The 25,828-nt window shown below is 47.5% G+C and overlaps 1 protein-coding gene across 1 annotated transcript in view; it reads left to right on the top strand.

Moving 5' to 3' along the window:
• The window catches only part of SCARF1 (scavenger receptor class F member 1), an 84,078-nt gene that overhangs the window by 56,987 nt on the left and 1,263 nt on the right, over positions 1–25,828 (top strand). The window contains exons 8-10 of the mRNA XM_075333249.1: positions 1,741–1,861; positions 7,769–7,893; positions 18,906–19,043. Coding sequence (XP_075189364.1) covers positions 1,741–1,861; positions 7,769–7,893; positions 18,906–19,043 — 384 coding nt within the window. The remainder of the gene's footprint in view (positions 1–1,740; positions 1,862–7,768; positions 7,894–18,905; positions 19,044–25,828) is intronic.

Genomic DNA, 25,828 nt, shown 5'->3' with positions numbered 1-25,828 from the left:
ATATCATTAGTCTCTCAAGTCTGCTGTACAAACTTCAGGTGCAGTAAAATGTCTGCAAGAACACTCAATTAGCTAGTTATATGATTCTTCAAATTTATACAAAACTTATAAGGTTTTCTTATATCTCAGTTGTTAAAAAAAAATTAAAAACTATTATTATTATTATTTTCCCTTTTTTTTTTTTTTTTTTTTTTTAGATATTTTTATCACCCCTGAGGGGAATTGAACCTTTGATTGCTAATGAGTAATGAGTACTATAGTGTTGTACAATTGACATTCATCTATGAAGCCCATTCACGGGCAGGGCTTCATAGGAGATTTCACATGGCAGCCTTGAAGGCCTTCAGAAGGCCCCTGGCTGTCATGGTAACTGATCAGCATCCTGTGATTGTGTTGCACAGAATGTTATTGGCTGCCATGTTGAGGGCTTTTAAAAGCTGTCGTCACACATGACAGGGGCATTTAAAGTGAACCGCTCACCTTGGAAAAATGATATTTACCTGCTTCTTTAGGGTTAATCTGCAGGCAAACAGCATTACATTGTTGCCTAGCTATCTTACTGAAAGTATGGCTACTGGGAGAAAACTAACTTATTTTCTCCTAGAAGCTGCCATTTTTTTATTTATCACGGCACTTCGATGATCAGCACAGATGTGCTGCAGAGTCGCTTGTCAATCAAAGTATTGGGTCGTGTCATAATATAGTATAATGGGTGCTGACTGTAAACGTTCCCCCATGACTGAAAGAGGGTGGCTATCAGGAGAAAATATGTTAATTTTCTCCCAAAATCCACACTTTCAGTAAGGTGGGTAGGAAACATTGTAATGCTATTTACCTGCAGATTAACCCTATATCTCTAGGTAAATAGTGTTTTCTGAGGTGACAAGAGGTTAAACTGATGTGATCAGAGCCATCTCTAAAAGCATCAGTTACTGCTGGGTGCTGGCTGTGTAACAGAGATGGCACCTACGCTGCATGGTGCGGGCTCAGTATCTGAGCCTGCTTCATACAGTGATGGCATCTGGCTGCCATAATTGGATGGCGGGAGTCAATAAGAAATTATAGGGACTGTCTCAACTTCTAAACTTGCGAAGTGCTTATATAAAACAGCAACTTTTCAAATTGACTCGTTAAAAATTCCTCTCCCATCAAGATTGGAGGATGCCACAAACCTCTGCAGTCTCAGGAGGGGCTATTTTTCAAGGTATGCAGCATGAATTTGTAAGCTGCTTGCTACGACCGGCCAGCAATAAGGTTCCTGCACTTCTCTAGAGGCAAAGCTACTTCTGCTTAATGCATCATATTACATACGGTTCAGGCTGATGGTCTGAATTGGTCATCTTCAGGAAAGCAGCCCACCCCACCCTTCCCCTCCTCGCAGTGCGCTGTTAAAGAAATAAGATTAGACAATCCATTAGGAAAAAGTAGACAGTAATATAATTAAAAATGTAACACATTTATTAAACATCATGTATCACTTTGAAAAATTTGGCGCTAATACGGGCAACACAGCCAGAAGCAAAAATAATATATAAAATATTCCTGATAAAATTCTCCCAATGTCTTTTTACCTGTTAGGTGACGATCACTTACAGTATATTTCCGGCCAAAAAGAAAGAGAATGCAAACATGACAATATTAAAATTCAGACAGCTAGACAATATAGAGTAATATGAGTATCTGTATCTCCTATACCTTGCTGTATGCTCTGCTATATTGGATGTGTGTGTTTCATTGCAGCTTCCAGCCAAAAAGCAGCCATAATTGCTGGGGTTCTCGTTCCTCTAGTCCTGATTTTGCTCCTCTGCTGCTGCTGTTGCTGTTGTTGTTGTGGGAATAATGAACGTGAGAATAAAGACAGGTAAATCAAATATGATTTAAATATTTACAACAGAATGTAAATTAAAGTTGAAATGTTCTTGGGAAAAAACTTTTGGATTCAGCTTTGAACATTTTTATATTTTATTTCAAAGAAGAATATCGACTAATCAGAATGTGATAAATATTTAATTGCTTGAGGCACCACCCCTGAGGACCCTAGTCATCACTATTACAAGAGTCCTGAGATCCTGGTACCTTCTCACCTGCAAGGTTGCAATGAAAAGGAGTTTGGATCTGCAGTTAAGCATTTGCTGTGCTGCGCTTTTCATGTTATAAATACGTTATGGAAGCAGAGGAGTAGTGCAAGGGGCAACACTTGTAAATACAGCTCATACCACTGAGCTTGGGTAATACAGTAGGAGATGGTAAAGGAAATATGTCAGTGGGTTTTTGCTGTGTAATCTGACAGCAGCACAATATAGAGACAAAGACCCCGATTCCAGCGATGTGTCACTTAGTAAACTGGACATGGCAGTTATGATGGAGTCACGGTTTTGAACAGAGCTTAGCTGTTGATCTGTTTATAACCTACCCATACAACAACTTTCTTTGTATATTGTATAGTGACAGAAAGCTGCTAATCAGTGCTGGAGGCGTGGTTGTGTGGTAGGGTGACCAGTGCCCTACTGCCCCCGCTTTTTTTCTGGTGACTTATGGAACTACAATGTATTTCTATATCTGTAAACTGCATTGTATTAATGTATATCCCTCTTGTGTAATACAGACGGCTGCCACTAGGTGTCATGGGTCCCTTAGAGAGAAGGGATGGATAGGGAGTGACAGCGCAGCAGGGGTTAAGTGAGACGGTGGCTCACCCGTACAGGAAGAGATATAGGCATCGTCCTGTTTCATTCAGATAGGGAACTGCTGGTGTAGTGTGAATAACAAGAAAGAGAGGTCCAGGAGGGTCAGAAGAAGCAGAGTGGAGTGCATAGGGTGGAGGTGACAGAAGCAGAACAGAGACAAGACAGAAAGAGAAAGAAGAGAGAGAAGCAAAGATATTTCAAGAGGGCTCGACTGCAGCCGAGTGTAAGTCCAGTGAGTCATGGAGACGTAAAGGAGAAGTTGGGGCGCTCCTACCTTAGGCTGGCACCTGCTAGTACGTCAAGGAATGCAGTCGCGGTGGGAGGGCATCAGGAGAGTCCGTCTGTCAAGAGCGCCAGGCCATCCACCACCATGTTGAAGGAGTGGGTCTGAAATGGCAGGATAGGCCGCCCCATTACAGTCATCTCTGCAGAGCTGAGCCAGGTACAGAAGCTAATGTGTTTGAAAGATGATGATGTCTCTGTGCAAAGAAAATGTAAAATGACTTAAGCATCTGTTCAGTAAAGTGGTTAAAGTTCTATGCAGTGGTCGTCTTTTTACTGAGCGCATGAGGCACGAGGCCCATGGAAGTGAACGGGACGGCTGAAGATATAGAAGCACAGCAGTCAGCAGGTACCACCTCAACACCACCTACCACCCACAGCACTCTGCCCCCCGTGTCTGTACTGTGCTGGGGGGGTTGGGGTCCACAACCCTTGCTCACGACTGCCCCTCTCTGGCACTTTATAGTTGACCTACCCTGCAGATGCCACATTGTCCTGTAGTGATAATCTCTTGCTGATAAAACACTAATTGTATTTAAACAGCAAAATACAGCTTAATAAGTGGCACATCGCTGGAATTAGAGTTTCTGCCTCTACATTATGCTGTGCTCAGATTACATAGTAAAAATCTAGTGACAGTTTTTCTTTAAAGGGGTTTTGCAGGACCATAATAAGGTCATCAATATCAATCCTTTGAACAGGTCATAATATCATATAGGAGGGGGCCTGACAACTGGTACCACCCACTGATTGCTCGCAGCTCCCGCCAGCACCAGAGGCCATAACACCTGATTATCTTCTTAAAGGAAATCAAAACAATTAAAATGGATCCAGGAAAAAAAAAACACCTTACAAGTTACGAACACTCGGTTTATCATACTGAGAGCTAAAGGTATATATACTGTATATTTTCAAGTGTTCCACATGACTAAACAAATCACAATGGTAACACCCTCTAGGTATAAGGTAATTAACATGACATGTGATAAATACTTCTTACATTTACATTCAAATACATATCAAATACACAAACACAATGGTATATGCTTAAAATAATTTCTTATTGCGAACAGGGAAACACAACAAACCGTTACATTATTGCAAACTGAAAAATTATACTTTTTTGCTCAAAAAAACCCCCAAAGGAGATCAGATAATGTTTAAAGTTTAAAAGAAATATAGGAGATCCCCCCTCAGTACTTCAGACCCATAGGGTGATGTGAGTTTAATTATAAAATCCAGAAGGTTTCTCTGGAAAGTAGTGCTTTGCGCCAATTGCCCCCTCTATCGGGTTTGTTTATCCTTTTTTACTGTAGCAACAAGTGAACAAGTCCTGCACCGCCTGCCCTCAGATTACCTCCAAGTTCAGTGGCTCACGTGCTGATGACTGCCATGTAGCGCTGGTTTGCAGGCGCAGCGTGCTGGTCGGTATTGAGCAGCTAGGAGATCCAACAACAGGAAGATGAAAAATCGACCGCAAACAGCTGCTATGCCAAACAATTTCTTTTTTATTCAAGCGTTCTTTTCATCGGTGCAGATAAAAATGCGGGAGGTGACTAGGATGCGAGTCCCTCCAAAGGACGACGGCCGTTTCGTCTGTAAGCCAGACTTCTACGAAACGGCCGTCGTCCTTTGGAGGGACTCGCATCCTAGTCACCTCCCGCATTTTTATCTGCACCGATGAAAAGAACGCTTGAATAAAAAAGAAATTGTTTGGCATAGCAGCTGTTTGCGGTCGATTTTTCATCTTCCTGTTGTTGTTTATCCTTTTTATTCCTGTTACTTGAAGGAGGCTTGTTGGACGTCCATAAAGTGTTTTAATAAGCGAGACAATGTACGATTAGTATGCATTTAATTTTATTAGGAATGGCGGCTGCAGTGTTCTGCCAATCTTCTTCTTAATGTACATGTCAGGCATCCTATACAATATACAGTATATCTGTGGCGCCCTGGACAAGCCAGGGGCCACAGAGAACAACATCAACACACCCCACACTCCCAGCAGGCACACTGAGGTCAAACACAAAACCCTTGTTGCCTTCCTCCAGGGGCTGATGTCCACACCAGGGGGGTGGGCCAGGCGGTTGGCCCCGCCCACCGAGGAGTTCACAGTCCTGGAGGCGGGAAAAGGAAACAGTTTAGTTTTGGAGGTGAAAGTGGAAGGAGGAGAAGTGGTAGTGGAGCAACTAACTGACAGCGTCCGGGTGTGTGGCCCGGGCGAGACAGCAAGGTTGGCAGACGGTAGTGACCGTCTGCAGGAGTGGCTGATTGGAGTCTACCGTAAGGACCGTGGACGGGCGGTAGCCCGGCGGTACCGGACCGGTACGCAAAGAGAAGCCAGCACCATCTGGCAGGGGCTTACGGACCCCGGCAAGGCTAGGAGTCGCCGTGAATTTGCCAAATTCGTTAGTGAAGGGAACCTCCTGGGTTTCCCAACAGCCAAGTCCCGACAGAAGGCAACAGTCCAACCAAAGTGAGGGAGACACCGCCACCGCCAAGGCAACCGTTTCTCAGGGCCAGAGCCTGCGGGCAAAAGGGGCTCTTCCGGCTCATATCCAAGCTGGGGAGCGGGTTACCGGTGGGAACCTATTGGAACCATCTACTGTATCTAGGTGCAGGGAAAGGAAGTCACCATCAACCTGCCGGGAGAAAACAACACTGCAGCCGTCTGTGGGACCCGTCCATCCAGCCGTGTGTTTTACCTAGAACTGTGTCCTCATCATTGGCTGAGTGAGTACCACCGTGCCGTGCGGCACAGTGCTGCCCCCGCGACCCTGCACCTCGCCAGGCCCCGTAACCTGCCTGCCATCCATCCCTTCCCCATCACCGGGCCCCGCGACAACCAACCCCCTACCCACGGAGGGGAGAAATAACAACCAAGCTGCTCCCTGTCACCGCTCCCGGGATCCCCGTCCAGAGCAGCGGTGGTGTCACCAATATCACCACAACCGTGGGTGGCGTCACGGACAATAATCAAAACCCCCACAATCAAAATCCCCTTTTCACTCACGGGCGAGGAGCGCCGCTCGAGTCCCCGGGATCCGGCCCACCGCTCGAGCCACCACCGAGCAGCAGCAGCCGCAGCGGCAGCCGGACCCGAGCAGTGGGAGAGCGCAGCGTCCCCTCCTCCGCCCGCGACATATCCATATGTCAGACTTATGTTAATGAACCTATACCTACAGTATATTACCATTTTGATTTGTTTTGTAATTTCCTGGGACATTTGAAAGTATATATACCTTTAGTTCTCAATATGATGCCTATGACTAAGAAACTAGTGTTCGAAACACGTAAGGTATTACATGTTCACTGGACCCATTCTAATTGTTTTTGGTTTTACATATATATATATGTAGCCTAATAAAGAAACATTTTATGATACCGGTGCTGGACTTCACCTGTAAAGAAAAATGTATTTCCTTAATTCACTGCAGCATCTTTGCACAAAACTGTCAAGCTGTGACTACCAGGGTTCTGCCAGGACCATTCAAACCACCAGTGAGGGCCGCAACAAGCAGGGTACCTCAGGAAGATGATACAGTGGTGGGCCCTGGTGCTAGGGAGAGGGGAGCAGGGTCACCTCCTACACTTACCTGATTCTGATCCCTGCACTTCATCTCTATATGGCATGTTCACCACGTCGCTGAACACGTGCCTAGGCCCTCGCTTGCCCTGAACTCACCCTGGCTAGTGAGAAGGACGGTAAGAGCACTTGTCTTGCAACTGCAATAATCCAAGGGTAGGAAGAGAGGGGAACATAGATACAAATAGTAAAACATTCCAAGCAACTCCAATGCAGCTAACACCACAGCTGCAATAGCCATTAAACTTCAGCTTCATCTAGAGACTGGCTCCTTCCAAGGTGGACAGCTTAGATATGAGATTCTATAACCGACTTCATATGTTAAGACACATGACTATTTATAGCGAAGGGGAGTAGTCCAAAGAGCTGCACCTGAGATTAAGGCTCCAAAGGATGGCCAGATAGGAAAGAGTCCTTAACCCCTACAACACCAAGAGAAGGCAAATACATTTAAACATAAGCTGCAGACCTGCGCACAATAACGCGTTGTGACCTTCTGGTCCTAGACTTGCCAGAGGTCTCCCCAGAGTGATGCACATCCATTACTGAAGCATATTTGTTGATATAGGACTCACAGAAAAACAGATACACACCAACCACAGTAATGTCACTACCGCCATAACATATGCAAGGAAGCAATACTGCCCCTGTACCACAGCCATCCACAGTAATCTTACAAATGTGTCCCTGCTGTGTACTGTGTAATGGCTGTGTCTGACCGTACAGGGAGATAGTCTTATCACACCACATCTCCTGGGCTGGGGAGAAAGTAATGAAGTATACAGATATGACAGCACCAGATTAAAAATTATTGTTTCTATGAGGTAAAATATTTTTTAAAAACAGGTAGGGAAATGCTTTACCTCACAAAAAGGATCAGATACGATCTCATGCTGTGCTATCTGAAAACTCTCTTTTGCTTCATCTCAGGCCCATAAGATGTGATATGATCAGACCATGTCCCTGTACAGTCAGACACGGCCATTACACAGTACATATCAGGGACACATACTGTATATAAGATTATCTCAGCAGAGGGGCATTTCTTTTTTTTAAAAAAAACATCCAGTTGTATAAATTATTATTATTCCAAAATCTATTGATTAAAAGCAACTTTGAAAGTACCTTTCATGGGAAAAACCCTCTAAAGCATATTGCACAGGTAGATACAGATTAATGGTTTGTTTTGACGCATTTCACTGTCTCTTTATTGCAGAGTATCTAAAGGTGACAGAGGATGTTTATCAAGGATGAAGCACAATTTCCAAGGAGCCCTTGTTAACCTTGGTTCCTTCTTGCCTTGCTGTTCTGTTAGGAGTGATAAAGTTTCTTGGGTCACTGGTAAGAAATCTGTCTGTGAACGATAGTGTGTACACATTAGTCAATATTTTATACATTTGCATAATTTATGAAAATAATACATAGTGCACAGGATGTAGCTCTGTCATCCTGATGTTTTCTTCACTAAGCACATGCTTTAGTAAAAATATCTTCAGAATAATGGAGCTAAGGAATATCGCTGTGGATTTGTTTTATGTGTAAAAATACCCATACAACGTTAAGGAAGGAGTCAAAAGTGACCAAAAAAGAAAAACATGTTTACCTACCATTTAGTAAACATTGATTTAAAAAAACAATATTTATTGCATCCACAATCCACACACAGGGGTGCAGACCTAGCAGATGGAAGTATGCACTGGTGTCTAAGGGGATTTCGAACTTACTCCTGCCACATTAGAAGACACCCGGTATTACAAATTGCATGAGGTGGAGGTGTCTTGTACAGACTCCATCAAGTCTCATAAGGGTATGTGACGCCCTGGCACCGCCAGGTGGTCACACAGTGTAGGCCCCCTCACAACACCTTCCCTCACAGGGTTAAATCTTGGCAACCAAATCCTAGTCACCTCCCCAGGATAGAAAAGGCATACCAGTGGGCGGGACCAGGCGGATGGAGAACGCCCACCTAGGGGTCTAGAGAACCCGGGGCGGGAAAAGCAGTAGTCTAAAGTTGTAGTTCAAGTGGAGTGGAGAGGAGCAGGAGGAGAAAGTCTGAAGCTCAAGTACAGAGAGCAGAGGCGTTGGGGTTGGAGCCCCGGCGTATTGGCTAGGTGGCAGATGGTGATCCATGTCTGTCAGGAAACGGGAAGACGGCAGCCGGAGATCCGAGGTGGACCGAGGCAGGGTTGGAGCCCGCCGGTACCGACACTGGAGACCCGACCCGGAAACCGTGCACAGAGGGGTACTTGGACCCTGAAGCCAGGACCGGAACCAATGGCCTAGCTAATTAACCAATTGAGGGCAGGGTTATAGGTCCTGTCACAACCAAAGTCCCAAAAGCAGACAACCACCCACTAAGAGGGACAGGGCATCCGCCAGGGCCCGGTAGATCCCACGGGTCAGCGTCAGCGGGCAAGGCTCCCAACAGAAGTACCGGGAGCGGACTCCCGTGTTAAACACCGGGAAGTCCACCACACCAAAAACACAGTGCAGAGGAAAGTGACACAGACCATCACCCTGGGTGGGAGACCAGAATACACCTGGCCGCGGTGGCCGGCCACCAGCACCTTGGTTAACCATTGGACTTGTCTGATTCATTTAATCGTGAGTAAACTGAGACTCCCTGGTCTGACCGGGCGCGCCGGCTCTTGCCATCACCGTCTCCTGCACCGAGTCACCGGGCCCCGGAGCAACCATCCCTACCCACAGAGGGGTTAACAACCAGCTGCCATACCATCGCCCCCGGGTGCCCCACAACAGCAGCGGTGGTGCTACACTTCACCACACACCGTAGGTAGCGTCACAGACTGCGTACGGCAAAACCCGTACAAATACGTCCCCTTTCATTTGAAGTGTCCGCGTGACTCCCGGGTCCGGAGAATCCCTCGAGCCACACTGCGGATCTGGATCCGAGCAGCCCGGCTGCTACTGACGTGGGGGCGGCACAGGTACGCTCACACGAGCGTATGAATCAGACGAGTGCAATGTGAGAAAATCTCACATTCCACTTCGACCAATGTTGTTCAATGAGGGAGAGCAGATGGTCAGCTTTTTTTCCATCCAGATTTTGTATGAGAGAAAAGGTGCAGCATGCTGTGATTGTCTGCTAGAGATGTGTCACTCACACCTATACAAGTTTATGGGTGCGAGTTAAACATCAGACTGCACTCAGATGACATCCGAGTGTAGTGCGATAATCATATCAGCCAACAGTGGAGGAGATGGGGAGATTAGTCCCTCTGTCTCCTCCGTAGCTGTGATCTAATCGCAGGATCGGATCACAGTTGCATAACACTCGACTCACGCTCGCAGCACAGCAGGCGCCGAAGGTCATTAGCATATCGCATACAATGCACTCACATCGGATGCCATACAAACGTGTGACTCCAGCCTAAGTCATTATCAACTCTTCCTTCTTTTCCAGTCACCCCCACCAAAATTTTTATAATATATCCTAAGCACTGCTGAACCTGATTACGACTGGCAAAAGCAGCACTCTATAAATGTGCTAATGTATGGACTTACTGCAGCAGCAACACTGCAATGCCACCCCGACGCCTGCAATAGCACCTGCCTGCAATGGTGCCTGTCTTCATGCTCCGCTCTAGAGGGTTAGAGAGGTGTGTTACAGTACGTACTGTGTGGTACATACGCTAGCCTCACTCAGGACCCTGATTAAAGGTACAGAACACAAATTACCGGCGGCCACATCCCGATCTGTAAGACAAGCCGCGCCCGGCAGTGATTTAACTAGAACTGCATGTGCAGCCCCCCTGGGCCAGTTATTTCGGAACAGCTTAGCCGCACATGCAGTTCTAGTTAAATCACAGGCGACCGCGGCTTAGATTGGGATGTGGCCACCTGCCCCTGACGTGCTGTCTGCAAAAATGACTCGGCGTGTCATAGGTTAGCCATCACTGTCTTAGGGGTACTTTGAACGTTGCAGCGATGTGTGCTGCCGCAAGAACGAGGAACAACATCGTATCTCCTATTGGTGCGACATTATGAAAATGACCGACGCTACACAGATCACCGATTTTCGACGCTTTTGCGATCGTTTATCGGCGCATCTAGGCTTTACACGTTGCGACGTCGTTACCGGCGCCAGATGTGCGTCACTTTCGATTTGACCTCGACGATATCGCAGTAGCGATGTCGCAGCGTGCAAAGTACCCCTTAGAGCAGTCATGGGGAACCTTTTACAGGCAGAGTGCCCAAACTGTAGCCCTAAATCCATTTTTTTTTCCGAAGTGCCAACCAATCCTATTATGTAAATAATTGATTGTAATCTTACCTTTGCAGTCTTCTCCTCAGCAGGGGGCATCACGCTCATGCATGCTTACCCCTGCCCTTTCCAGACACAGCAGTTGGATTGATCTTTCTGGAAAAAATTGCAGCAGATTAGACAGAGATTTTAGCATGGAACGCAATCAGATGTCACCCTGTAATCCACATCTACATTTCAAAGTCTGAACATCTTGAAATCCCATAAAGACGTACGAGTTGCTCCCCTCCCCTTCATTGTGTAGTTATGTCCCCCTTCCTGGCCACTTCCTGGTAAACATGTCCCCCCCATCCTGATATATATTTCCTACATTCTGGTATATTTGTCCACATCATGGCCCCATTCCTGGTAAATGTACCCCATTCCTGGTAAATGTACCCCATCCTGGTAAATGTACCCCATCATTGTAAATGTATCCCATCCTGGCATGTTCCCCCATGCTGTCAAATGACCCCATCCTGGTAAATGTACCTCATCCAGGCATGTTCCCTTATACTGGTAAATGTCCCCTTTCCTGGTAAATGTACCCCATCCTGATAAATGTCACCCTTCCTGCTAAGGCTACTTTCACACATCCGGCTTGAGCTCTGCGGCTCAATCCGGCTGTGAAGCCTATGCAACGGATGCGGTGAAAACACTGCATCCTTTGCATAAGTTTTTTACATGCGGCCGGTCCGGTTTTTGCCGCTTGCGGCATGCTACTGAGCATGCGCAGTAGCAAAAACCGCATGCGGCGGCCGGATGCGGTTTTTGCCGCATCGCGCCGCATCCGGCATCCATAGGGATGCATTAGGAAAAGCGCCGCATCGGCCGGATGCGGCGCGATGCGGTTTTTTTTTGCCGGAGCAAAAAACGTGCCAGGGAACGTTCCATCCAGCCGCCGCATCGGCTAAATCTGCCGCATGCGGCAAAAGCCGGACCGAACGCAAGCCCATGCGGCACAATGCGGCACTAATTAAAGTCTATGCAGGAAAAACGCAACCGGCAGCAAAAAAAAAACCGGTTGCGGTTTTCCTGCAAAGTGCCGGATTGTGCCGCAGAGCAAAAGCCGGATGTGTGAAAGCAGCCTAAATGTTTCTCATCCTGGCATGTTCATGTTCCCCCTATCCTGGCATGTTTTCCCCCATCCTTTCATGTTTCCCCCCATTCTGGTAAATTTATCCCCCATACTGGTAAATGTACCCCTTCCTGGCATGTTCCCCTTCCTGCTAAATGTACCCCATCCTTGCATGTTTCCCCCATCCTTGCAGTCATGTTTCCCCCCATCCTTGCAGTCTTGTTTCCCCCCATCCTTGCAGTCTTGTTTCCCCCCATCCTTGCAGTCTTGTTTCCCCCCATCCTTGCAGTCTTGTTTCCCCCCATCCCTGCAGTCATGTTTCCCCCATCCTTGCAGCCATGTTTCCTCCATCCTTGCAGTCTTGTTTCCCCCATCCTTGCAGTCATGTTTCCCCCCATCCTTGCAGTCATGTTTCCCCCCATCCTTGCAGTCTTGTTTCCCCCATCCTTGCAGTCTTGTTTCCCCCATCCTTGCAGTCTTGTTTCCCCCCATCCCTGCAGTCATGTTTCCCCCATCCTTGCAGCCATGTTTCCCCCATCTTTGCACGTTTCTCTCCATCTTTGCACGTTTCCCCCATCCTTGCAGCCATGTTTGCCCCGTGCTCTCCATGTTTGCCCCGTGCTCTCCATGTTTGCTCCGTGCTGTTTGCTCCGTGCTCTCCATGTTTGCCCCGTGCTCTCCATGTTTGCCCCGTGCTCTCCATGTTTGCCCCGTGCTCTCCATGTTTGCCCCGTGCTCTCCATGTTTGCCCCGTGCTCTCCATGTTTGCCCCGTGCTCTCCATGTTTGCCCCGTGCTCTCCATGTTTGCCCCGCGCTCTCCATGTTTGCTCCGCGCTCTCCATGTTTGCCCCGCGCTCTCCATGTTTGCCCCGCGCTCTCCATGTTTGCCCCGCGCTCTCCATGTTTGCCTCGCGCTCTCCATGTTTGCCTCGCGCTCTCCATGTTTGCCTCGCGCTCTCCATGTTTGCCCCGCGCTCTCCATGTTTGCTCCGCGCTGTTTGCCCCGTGCTCTGTCTGTTTGCCCCGTGCTCTGTCTGTTTGCCCCGTGCTCTGTCTGTTTGCCCCCTGCTCTGTCTGTTTGCCCCGTGCTCTGTATGCCCCGTGCTCTGTCTGTTTGCCCTGTGCTCTGTCTGTTTGCCCCGTGTTCTGTATATAAGCCCCGTGCTCTGTCTGTATGCCCCGTGCTCTGTTTATAAGCCCCGTGCTCTGTCTGTATGCCCCGTGCTCTGTCTGTATGCCCCGTGCTCTGTTTATATGCCCCAAATGCTCCCATGTTTCCCCCATGCTCTCCATGCCCCGTGCTCTCCATGCCCCGTGCTCTCCATATATACCCCGTGCTCTCCATGCCCCGTGCTCTGTTTATATACCCCGTGCTCTCCATGCCCCGTGCTCTCCATGCCCCGTGCTCTCCATGCCCCGTGCTCTCCATACCCCGTGCTCTCCATATATACCCCGTGCTCTCCATGCCCCGTGCTCTCCATGCCCCGTGCTCTCCATATATACCCCGTGCTCTCCATATATACCCCGTGCTCTCCATATATACCCCGTGCTCTCCATATATACCCCGTGCTCTGTTTATATACCCCGTGCTCTGTTTATATACCCCGTGCTCTCCATGCCCCGTGCTCTCCATGCCCCGTGCTCTCCATATATACCCCGTGCTCTCGATGCCCTCCATATATACCCCGTGCTCTCCATGCCCCGTGCTCTCCATATATACCCCGTGCTCTCCATACCCCGTGCTCTCCATGCCCCGTGCTCTCCATGCCCTGTGCTCTCCATGCCCCGTGCTCCCCATGTTTCCCCTGTGCTGGCACTGTCCTCACACCTTGGCACAGCCGCACACAGCTTAAAAATGAAAAAAAAAACTCACCTTCTAGCAGCAGCTCCACCACGCGGCCACAAGACACCGGCGCCGCCTACTGAGTGACGCTCCTCCGTCTCCTAGGCAACAAGCCTGCGGCCCAGGAGAGGAGGCATGTCAGAGGGAGGAAAGATGTCTCCTCTGTTAAACACCACGTTGAGCTGCCGGCGCGATCATATCGGCAGTTCAACGTGGCTCAGTGTGGCAACAGCGAGCGTGCCAACACAAAGGGCTCTGCGTGCCCAGTGTGGTACGCGTGCCATAGGTTCGCCATCACTGCCTTAGAGTATACATTAGTTTACACTGTACACTACATGCACCACCATTTCAGTTTAGTCCATCCCTGCATTTCTTGGCAGATATTTTTTTTCTGAATTCTTTTTATTCATTTTCTAAAACAACAACAATCAAGACAGTGAAAGCAGATAATACAGACCTTGGGTAACATCATGCAGGTATTGGTTCACAAATATTGACATCTATCAGCAAAATTAAATGCCTTAAATCTATGTCTACCATGTATTAAAGGACATACCGAGTTGTTTGAGGTGTTTCAAGTGGTTAGTGAATGAGTTTACAAATCGTATATACGAGGATTAAAGCTGGTGTCACACACAGCGACAACGACAACGACGTCGCTGCTACGTCACCATTTTCTGTGACGTTGCAGCGACGTCCCGTCGCTGTTGCTGTGTGTGACATTCAGCAACGACCTGGCCCCTGCTGTGAGGTCGCCGGTCGTTGCTGAATGTCCAGCTTCATTTTTTGGTCGTCACTCTCCCGCTGTGACACACACATCGCTGTGTGTGACAGCGAGAGAGCGACGACATGAAGCGAGCAGGAGCCGGCACTGGCAGCTGCGGTAAGCTGTAACCAGCGTAAACATCGGGTAACCAAGGGAAGACCTTTCCCTGGTTACCCGATGTTTACGCTGGTTACCAGCCTCCGCCGCTCTTGCTGCCAGCGCCGGCTCCTGCACTGTGACATGTGGCTGCAGTATGCATCGGGTAATTAACCCGATGTATACTGTAGCAAGGAGAGCAAGGAGCCAGCACTAAGCAGTGCGCGCGGCTCCCTGCTCTCTGAACTGTGACATGTAGCTGCAGCACACATCGGGTTAATTAACCCGATGTGTGCTGCAGGAGAGCAAGGAGCCAGCGCTAAGCGCGGCTCCCTGCTCTCTGCACATGTAGCACAGCGACGTTATGATCGCTGCTTCTGCTGTGTTTGACAGCTAAGCAGCGATCATAACAGCGACTTACAAGGTCGCTGTTACGTCACCGAAAATGGTGACGTAACAGCGACGTCGTTGTCGCTGTCGTTTAGTGTGAACCCAGCTTAAGACTAAGCTACTGGTCAACTGACTTTATCTACAAAAACATCCAACACCTGATGTTATTGTTTGGGATTGCATCAGAAGAACTCTAGACAGGGGAGTTGAGAGTTCCCAAAGTGGGTCTGAGGGGCGGAACATGACTTTTTTCAAAACTGACTACTGGATAATTCCTCGAGTCAAAATACTTGATCTATTCTTTATATCTACTGGTTAAATGAAGGTGACGTTTTGGATCTCTAGTAAGTGGGTACCAGGATCCAACTGGCTGCAAGTACCTATACGTCTGATTAGGAAAAGTTTGGGTTTAGGGATTTTATTAAACACTAGCTTCAAGAGGCAAATTTCCAGGGTCACACACATTGCCTAAAACGTAACAGCCAGGTAGATGTTCCTGCTTTCGAGCCCACTGATCCATTTCAACAGAGCAAATGTTCTTCTTCCGGGATGCTTTCTCAATGGATGATGTCATACTGATTGACAGCTGGGTCCCTAAGGTTAGGTAGTATGGAGCCCGCTGTCAATCAATAATACGGCAGCAGTCATACCCTGTCAGCAGAGCAGAAGAGAAGCTGCTGCTCCATAGTCCTGGCATCATCTGAAACTATTGAATTGCCAGCAGGAGAGGTCTCTTACCACACAGTGTTATTGTAGGGATATATTTCCAATTTCTAGTACAATGAAAAGATTTACGGCTTTATGCCAGTGAACGGTTCGTGTCAGTTTTTACGATCTTTGCATCAGTTTTTCTTGTAAGAAATTTTTTTTAGCCTCTCGTACGTATTAAACAGTAAAATATGGACGTCATGTGTGCTTTTTTTTTTTTTTAATGGGGTTAATGACTTTCATTGACAAGTTTGATCCACAATCTGGATCAAAGTAGAGCATGTTCCTTTTTTTATGGACAATCGGTCTGCAGAAAAAAAATACATATGTGAAAAGAGACATTTATTGTAATGGGTCTGTGAAAATGACAGGTAGCACCTGTACCAACAAAACTGACGTGTAAAAGAATCCTTATTTTCTATTTCTAATGTGAGATTGTTTTTTGCTCAGAAGTGGGAGATTGGAAGAGATCCCTGACCTATATTTGAGGAGTTATAGTGTGTTCACACTTGCCAATTTTCGGTATAAAACAACTGCCAATCGGTTGCATGCTTGCCTATCTTTGGCCATTTTATAGCCTGATTAGATAAGCAGATTATATTTCCCATGCACACAGATTTATTGATAATAAATTGTCCTCTGTCCATAGACTGTCAATGTTCTCTGCAGCACATCCTGTTTAGGACAGAACGATGTGCTGCCAAGAACAATGATTTAAGCTAAAAAACAATTCACCCAACAAATAAGCATTTTGCTTTTCATGAGGCAATCGACAGCCTGTGTACACTGCAAGATTATCGGGAAATGAGCATTTCTAGGAACACTCGTTCACATGGATAAGCAAGTGTAAATGCACGCTTGTGGATGCATTACCTCTAGAAAGGAGCGGACCAGTCACTGTTACTGGTGTGCAACTAACACATTATTATTATTAACATTTATTATTATAGCGCCATTTATCATTTATTCCATGGCACTTTACAAGTGAAAAGGGTATACATAAAAACAAGTACAACAATCATTAACAATACAAAAACAGACAGGTATAGGAGGAGAGAGGACCCTGCCCGTGAGGGCTCACAGTCTACAGGGAATGGGTGAGGGTACAATAGGTGAGGACAGAGCTGGTTGCGCAGTGGTGTACTGGACTGAGGGTTATTGTAGGTTGTAGGCTTCTTGGAAGACATGGGTCTTCAGGTTCCTCTTTAACCCCTTCACGACCATGGACGGATATATCCGTCATGGAGCGTGTCCCGTTAAGCCCCGCCCCCTGCCGCGGGCAGGCAGTGGCGGTCGGCACACATATCAGGTGTTTTCAACAGCTGACATGTGTGCCTGCATGTTGCGAGTGGAATCGCTTCCACTCGCAACATTTAACCCCTTAAATCTCACTGCCAAAGTCTGGCAGCGAGATCTATATGCGCATGGCCGTGATTTTTACTTACCGCCGCCCCCACCGGAAGTCACGTGCGTGATCACGTGACTTTCAGCGGTTGCCATCGTAGCACAGGGTCATGTGATGACGCCTGCAGCTATGAAGTTTCACTTTCGTTTTCCCTCGGCCGGGAGCAGAGAGAAACAGGAAGTGACTGAATCTGCTGTTTACAGCTGTATAGTTGTGATCAGCAGATAGATAAGAGCGATTGGATTGCTGATCGCTATAGCCCCCTAGAGGGACTAGTCAAATAAAAAAAATAAAAATAAAAAAAAAGTTTTAAAAAATAATAAAAAAAAAACCTAAAAGTTCAAATCACCCCCCTTTCCCCCATTGAAAATTGAAGGGTTAAAAAATAAATAAATATACACATATTTGGTATCGCCGCGTTCAGAAATGCCCGATCTATCAAAATATAAAATCAATTAATCTCTTTGGTAAACGGCGTAGTGGCAAAAAAAATCCAAACGCACGTTTTTTGGTCGCCGCAAGTTTTACGCAAAATGCAATAATAGGCGATCAAAACGTCGTAGCAGCTGCGCAAAAATCGTACCATTAGAAACGACAGCTCGAGACGCAAAAAATAAGCCGTCACTGAGCCATAGATCCCAAAAAATGAGAACTCTACAGTTTTCGGAAAATGGCGCAAAACATGCGCCACTTTTATTGGACAAGCTTGTGAAATTTTGTTAACCCCTTAGATGCACGTAAACCTATACATGTTTGGTGTCTACAAACTCGCACCGACCTCAGGCATCATACCCACACATCAGTTTTACCATATAGTGAACACCGTGAATAAAACATCAGAAAAACTATTGTGCCATCACACTTTTTTTGCAGTTTTTCCACACTTGGATTTTTTTTGCTGTTTTCCAGTACACCATATGGTAAAACTTACTTTCATTTAAAAGTACAACTTGTCCCGCAAAAAACAAGCCCTCATATGGCAAGATTGACGGAAGAATAAAAAAGTTACGGCTCTCGGAAGAAGGGGAGCAAAAAACAAAAATGCAAAAACGGAAAGTGCCCCGGGGCTGAAGGGGTTAAGCTTTGCACGGTAGCAGAGAGTCTGATATGCTGGGGTAGAGCATTGCAGAGTATGGGGGAGGCACGGGAGAAATCTTGGATGCGATTGTGGGAAGAGGAGATAAGAGAGGAGTGGAAAAGGAGATCTTGTGAGGATCTGAGCTTGCGTGCAGGTAGGTAGCTGGAGACTAGGTCACAGATGTAAGGAGGAGACATGTTGTGGATGGCCTTGCATGTCATGGTTAATGTTTTGTCTTATAACACGTTAGCTTTGACTTTTTGACAGCTTTAACTTAAAAAAAATCAGCCATATGACTCTGTTACTAATTGTACTTTAAACGGGTATTACCAGAATTACAGCTTATCATCTAAACATAGGGCCTGTGATTAGTGGGTTCCACCCTTGGTCTTCATTGATCATAAGAATGTTTTCTTCCAAGCTCCAGTCAATCACAAGAACTGCGGTCCTGTGTGCCTCTGTATTTAAAATCTAAGGGACTGATGATGGTAGCCAGTTACAGTGCCTGTAAAACTTGGGATCCCCAGCAAATAGGAGATAGCTGTGTATGAGATAATACAGCAATAATCAGCATGTGATGTTCTGAAAACATATCCACTTTTCTAAATTTAACATTACAGAGGTATCTGTTAGACTATTACCTGTACTATTTTATGTTTTGTGCGTGTCATAAGGTAAATGTTTTTAAGCCAATTATCTCATCTTATAGTCATTTATCTTCCAGTTTCGCATCATGACACAGAACTGCCCTTCAACCACAGCTTCATTGAGTCCCCCTCTACAGGCTGGTTGTCTGAAAACTCCTTTTCTTCATTTGAATCAGATGAAGAAGGACCTGTGTACTGTGTTCCTCCAAGAGAAGGTGAGCGCAGTTCTTTTATCTGAGTTACATATACATCATAAAACAAGAAACATATTCATATAATACAATAACATACTGTGCAAACAGTACTCTATGTTGACTTGCTCTCATTCCAGCCTCAGGTGTTCCCTAATATTACCAGCCACATCAATCACAATGCTAGTTACAGTTCCCCCGTGGTAGCGTCTCACATTACCTCCAGGCCCGAAAAAGAACCAGAGTCAACTAAAATTAATAATAACCCTCTGATTTCCACTCTCATTTTCTAGGTAGTTTGGAAATTTACAAATCCATACATTGCATGCAATATTATAGCATTCTTGTAACCATAAACTGTACAAGGTGGGCAATGAAATAAAGATATTACCGTATATACTTTGTCCAATAGCACAAGTAGCAATATACACATATTTTTATCAAATGAATAATATTCTCATTTCACCAGTGAATTGAAAAAAATATAGTTAAAAGACTATTCATGCAAATTATCAATTCAGGCTAATACATTGTTATGTACATATAGTTAATAAACACATAAAACCAAGGGTTAGCCAAGCTGTTCACAGCCAGTAAGTGTCCAAAGGTACTATGGTTGGTGTTGGTATTGAAAGTTTGTAATCCGCTGTATTTCACAAAAGTTAGTACACCCCTCACTTTTTTAAAATATTTTATTATATCTTTTCATGGGTCAACACTGAAGATATGACACTATGATACAATGTAAAGTAGTCAGTGTACAGATTTTGTAACAGTGTAAATTTGGTGTGACCTCTAAATAACTCAACACAGCCATTAATGTCTAAACCGCTGGCAACAAAATAAGTACTTAGGGGATGAAAATGGCCAAATTGTGCTCAAAGTGTCAATATTTTGTGTGGCCACCATTATTTTCAAGCACTACCTTAACTCTCTTGGCCATGAAGTTCACTAGACCGTAACAGAAGCCACTGGATCTTCTTCCATCCTCCATGATGATATCACGGACTAGGTGGATGTTAGAGACCTTGTTTTTAAAGTTATTTGGAGAGCACACCAAATTTACACTATTATACAAGCTGTACATTGACTACATTACATAATATCAAGCGTTATAGCTTAAGTGTTTTCCATGAAAAGATATAATAAAATATTTACAAAAATGTCAGTGATGTACTCACTTCTGTGATATACTATTGTTGAGGTGAGACTACAATGGGTCTCTTAAGGTCTGACTGCCGTGTTCAGATTATAATGTCATGTGTGCACATGAGAAAGACTGAAATAATGGACTACGAGTCAGTTATGAACCTTCTCCATGACAGACGCCAGAGATTCTCTCTCAGTTTATTGTTCAGAAAACTTTATAGTTCTAGGGGAGTAAAGGATGTCGACAAAATATAGTCCAATCAAATATTGCAGGCTGGATTCAAGACGTATAGGAATTTGCATAGTCTCTGCTGGATTGGTTGTTCCAAGCTTTGAGAATTCTCCTTTGTTTCTCAACTTCTTCGGCGTTGTCCAGGATGTAGGAGCCATCTTTAAGTTACATGTGCTAAATATTGTGTTAAGGAAAAACACTGAATATATATATATATACACACACTCCACATCCACACAAACCGCGCAACACACATACACAACGATACAGACACACAGCGCTCCACAAATAACGACACACAACGCAACACACAAACACCGCTCTCACCCCCCGCCACACCCAGACAACACCCAGAACATGTACAGCCCCTACACAAACACTTGGTAACTACAGACAACAACATCTATATATATATATATATATATAACAAAAATCATACATTAACTACACAATACGTAAATTCTAGAATACCCGATGCGTAGAATCGGGCCACCTTCTAGTATATATATATATATATCTATATATATAATTGCCTTATTCTGTCTGTCTGTCTGTCATGCTCCAAAATTGTGTCACGGTGACATTGTGTCACGGTGACATGTCCTTACGGTGACACAAAGCTGATTGGCCGCTGGGTTCGCCATGGCCCCGCCCCCCCACACGGATTGGCCTCTCGCCCCGGCTGCGCCCCCACACGGATTGGCCAGCCGCTCGCCCAGGCTCTGCCCCCCCCCACAGATTGGCCTCTGGCCCCGGCACCCTGCAGGCATTGGCAACTCGCCCACGCCATGCCCCGCCCCCCTCACGCAATAGACGTTAGCTCTCGCCCCCCCCCCCCGCATTGCCCGAACTGACACGGTCACGGAGCCACGAATCCCAGGTGAGTACTGTACTCCCCCCCCTTTCCCCCCTCCCCAACGGGAGCCCACATCAGCGTACGCCGCCGCCGTATGCTGGTGTGGGCTCCCGTGCGAGCGGGGGACGTGATGCGCTGGTAACCATGCTTGCATAGTTACCAGCAAATCAAGGTCCTGCAGCGGCGGGAGTTCCACACGCACAAACATAACAGCACACACACACGCATACACACACACATCAGATCGCACTCACTCTCACAAACACCTCACACACACCTCACACACACATCGCATCCACACACTCACAGCATCCGGCGATATCGCTTGCTTCTCGGCCTCGATACTGTGCTGTGAGCTTCCAGGACCTGCCGGAGGATCACATGGCCAGAAGCATGTGGTATCTCCGGATGTTGTGACTGTGAGCGCGTATGTGCGATATCGTCAGTGTCTGTGTGTGTGAGTGTATGCGATCGGGTGTGTGTGAGTGTATGCGATCGGGTGTGTGTGAGTGGATGCGATCGGGTGTGTGTGAGTGGATGCGATCGGGTGTGTGTGAGTGGATGCGATCGGGTGTGTGTGAGTGGATGCGATCGGGTGTGTGAGTGTCGGCAGAGGAGCACGGCGTGCTGGAGGAGGCTGGGAGCAGAGAGGCTGATCATGGGGAAGGCTGGGAGGGGGAGGCTGATGCTGGGGGAGGCTGGGAGGAAGGAGGCTGGGAGGAGAGAGGCTGATCCTGGGGAAGGCTGGGAAGGGGAGGCTGATGCTGAGGGAGGCTGGAAGGAGAGAGGCTGATGCTGGGGGAGGCTGAAAGGAGAGAGGCTGAGGCTGGGAGGAGAGAGGCTGATGCTGGGGAAGGCTGATGCTGAGGGAGGCTTGGAGGGGAAAGCTGATGCTGGGGAAGGCTGGGAGGACGGAGGCTGGGAGGAGAGAGGCTGATCCTGGGGAAGGCTGGGAGAGGGAGGCTGATGCTGGGGGAGGCTGGAAGGAGAGAGGCTGATGCTGGGGGAGGCTGGAAGAAGAGAGGCTGATGCTGGGGGAGGCTGATGCTGGGGGAGGCTGGGAGGAGAGAGGCTGATGCTGGGGAAGGCTGGGAGGAGAGAGGCTGATGCTGGGGACAGAGAGGAGAGGCTGATGCTGGGAGGAGAGAGGCTGATGCTGGGATGAGAGAGGCTGATGCTGGGATGAGAGAGGCTGATGCTGGGAGGAGAGAGGCTGATGCTGGGGGAGGCTGGGACGAGGGAGGCTGATGCTGGTGGAGGCTGATGCTTGGGGAGGCTGATGCTGGGGGAGGCTGGAAGGAGAGAGGCTGATGCTGGGGGAGGCTGGAAGGAGAGAGGCTGATGCTGGTGGAGGCTGATGCTTGGGGAGGCTGATGCTGGGGGAGACTGGGAGCGGAAGGCTGATGCTGAGGGAGGCTGGGAGGGGGAGGCTGGGAGGAAGGAGGCTGGGAGGAGAGAGGCTGATCCTGGGGAAGGCTGGGAAAGGGAGGCTGATGCTGAGGGAGGCTGGAAGGAGAGAGGCTGATGCTGGGGGAGGCTGGAAGGAGAGAGGCTGAGGCTGGGAGGAGAGAGGCTGATGCTGGGGAAGGCTGATGCTGAGGGAGGCTGGGAGGGGAAAGCTGATGCTGGGGAAGGCTGGGAGGACGGAGGCTGGGAGGAGAGAGGCTGATCCTGGGGAAGGCTGGGAGAGGGAGGCTGATGCTGGAGGAGGCTGGAAGGAGAGAGGCTGATGCTGGCGGAGGCTGATGCTGGGGGAGGCTGGAAGGAGAGAGTCTGATGCTGGTGGAGGCTGATGCTTGGGGAGGCTGGGAGAGGGAGGCTGATGCTGAGGGAGGCTGGGAGGAGGGAGGCTGGGAGAGGTAGGCTGAGAGAAGAGAGGCTGATGCTGGGGGAGGCTGATGCTGGGGGAGGCTGGGAGAGGGAGGCTGATGCTGGGGGAGGGTGGGAGGAGGGAGGCTGGGAGGAGAGAGGCTGATGCTGGGGAAGGCTGGGAGGAGAGAGGCTGATGCTGGGGACAGAGAGGAGAGGCTGATGCTGGGAGGAGAGAGGCTGATGCTAGGATGAGAGAGGCTGATGCTGGGAGGAGAGAGGCTGATGCTGGGAGGAGAGAGGCTGATGCTGGGGGCAGAGAAGCTGATGCTGGGGGTAGAGAGGCTGATGCTGGTGCAGCATGGGGGATGGAGCACGATGGGGGGGGTGCGCAGCATCGGGGATGGAGCATGATGGGGGGGTGCGCAGCATCGGGGATGGAGCACGATGGGGAGTTCACAGCATGGGGGATGGAGCACGTTTGGGAGTGCGCAGCATGGCGGGTGGAGCACGTTTGGGAGTGCGCAGCATGGGAGATGGAGCACGATGGGGGGTGCGCAGCATAGGGGATGGAGCACGATGGGGAGTGCGCTGCATGGGGGATGGAGCACGATGGGGAGTGCGGAGTATGGCGGATGGAGCACGTTTGGCAGTGCGCAGCATGGCGGATGGAGCACGTTTGGGAGTGCGCAGCATGGCGGATGGAGCACGTTTGGGAGTGCGCAGCATGGGAGATGGAGCACGATGGGGGGTGCGCAGCATAGGGGATGGAGCACGATGGGGGGTGCGCAGCATAGGGGATGGAGCACGATGGGGAGTGCGCTGCATGGGGGATGGAGCACGATGGGGAGTGCGCTGCATGGGGGATGGAGCACGTTTGGGAGTGCGCACCTCCCCCCAACACACACACACACACACACACACACACACACGCGCACTGCACAACACACCACACACCACACACCACACACACACACACACACTGGGAACCACAAACAACTGACCTACACAGACACCCACACACACAGACAACGCTGCACACACACAACACCCAACACACAAACACCGCGGCACACACAAATATACGCACATACCGCACAACACACATTGCACAAAACATACCTCCCCCCAAAACACACCACACACACACAAACCGCGCAACACACACACAACGCTACAGACACACAGCGCTCCACAAACAACGCAACACACATACAACACCGCTCTCACCCCCCGTCACACCCAGACAACACCCAGAACATGTACAGCCCCTACACAAACACTTGGTAACTACACACAACAACATCTATATATATATATATAACAAAAATCATACATGAACTACACAATACGTAAATTCTAGAATACCCGATGCGTAGAATCGGGCCACCTTCTAGTATATATATATATATATATATATATATATATATATATATATATGTTAGTAAGAAACAAAAGCATTCATAAATATGTGTTAGGCTACATCAACTAAACTATATACCTGAGTCTATGAAATGGCTGAATTAAGTATTTTTGGTTACTTAATTCTTATCCTCAACACTATATGTGGATGGTGCCCCAGCTGATGGCACTTTCCACAAATATCATTCTTTAAAAATAGAGCTGTAGGTTTCCGTGTGACGTTGCAAAAACTACAGTACGTAGTATGCACCAAGTATTTCAACGCTCTCTTTTGTCAGGGATCATTTGATGCTGTATGCTATGTGCAGTAGTTTTTGTGACGTCACCCAGGAACATACAGCTCCATTTTTCAAAGAACGATATTAGTGGAAAGTGCCACTGGCCGGGGCACCATCCACATACATTCTGCTTGGTTATATGGCAGATTAGAAACTTTGGATACCATCATGCTCCTTTTTATCTTTGGACGCTTACTGGCTATAAACAGATTAGATAATCTTTGGTCTTATGTGGAAATTAAGAACTTAGTTCCTTGTAAAAAGAATTCTCACAGTGAACTGCTGAAAGATGCCTATCTTCACGACTGTGTTCACATGCTGATGCTGACCCAGTGGCAATCCATGGTACTTGGTTAGAAGTTGGTGGCATGTGCACTGCACCACATTTTTGGTTCTAGAGACGTCACTTCTTAGTGATGTAATTTTTATGTTTTTTGGTAAAGACGCTAGTCCTTTCTTTTTATATTTTGAAATTTTGCATCCCCAAGAATTTTGTGACCAGGGCACCTGCTAATGTGACCTTCATTCCCATGCTTCAAAATTAAATGTGCCTCAGTTATTTCTTAAAGCACCACTTCAGCGTTTTTATCTTTTTTTTATTATTTTATTTTAACGCTGGAGTAGTGCATTAAATCTATGTCCCTTGCCTTATACTCACCCTCCGGCGGCTTCATTTGTTTTGACTGATGCTCCTCTCAATCTCAGAAACTTTGTGACCTACCGGCAGCTCCAGTGTTTCATGGAGCGAGCCAGAAGTCACAACTTAATACAACTCTATGGGAGCCTCGTTCTTGCTGTCATAGACTACTATTTAGCGCTTGTGACGTAACTTCACAGTCAGAAGTTACAGGCAAAAGATGGTGCTATGGGGACTGAAGTGACAACAAAAAAAAGTGGATGAGTATAAGCCAGGGGCCAGGGGACTTAGATTTAAAGTACCATTCCAGCTGTATTGATGATCTTAATTTCAGTATTCTGTTATCCTGTTATTTGTGGCCCACCCTGTACATCAAGTACCATTTTGACATTAGGAATTATTATTTTAATAGTGAACTCAAACTCT

This window comes from Anomaloglossus baeobatrachus, chromosome 2, assembly GCF_048569485.1.
Source record: "Anomaloglossus baeobatrachus isolate aAnoBae1 chromosome 2, aAnoBae1.hap1, whole genome shotgun sequence".
NCBI lineage: Eukaryota > Metazoa > Chordata > Amphibia > Anura > Aromobatidae > Anomaloglossus > Anomaloglossus baeobatrachus.
The sequence above is the reverse complement of the archived record's forward strand: the minus strand, read 5'-3'. Positions and strand labels throughout refer to the sequence as shown.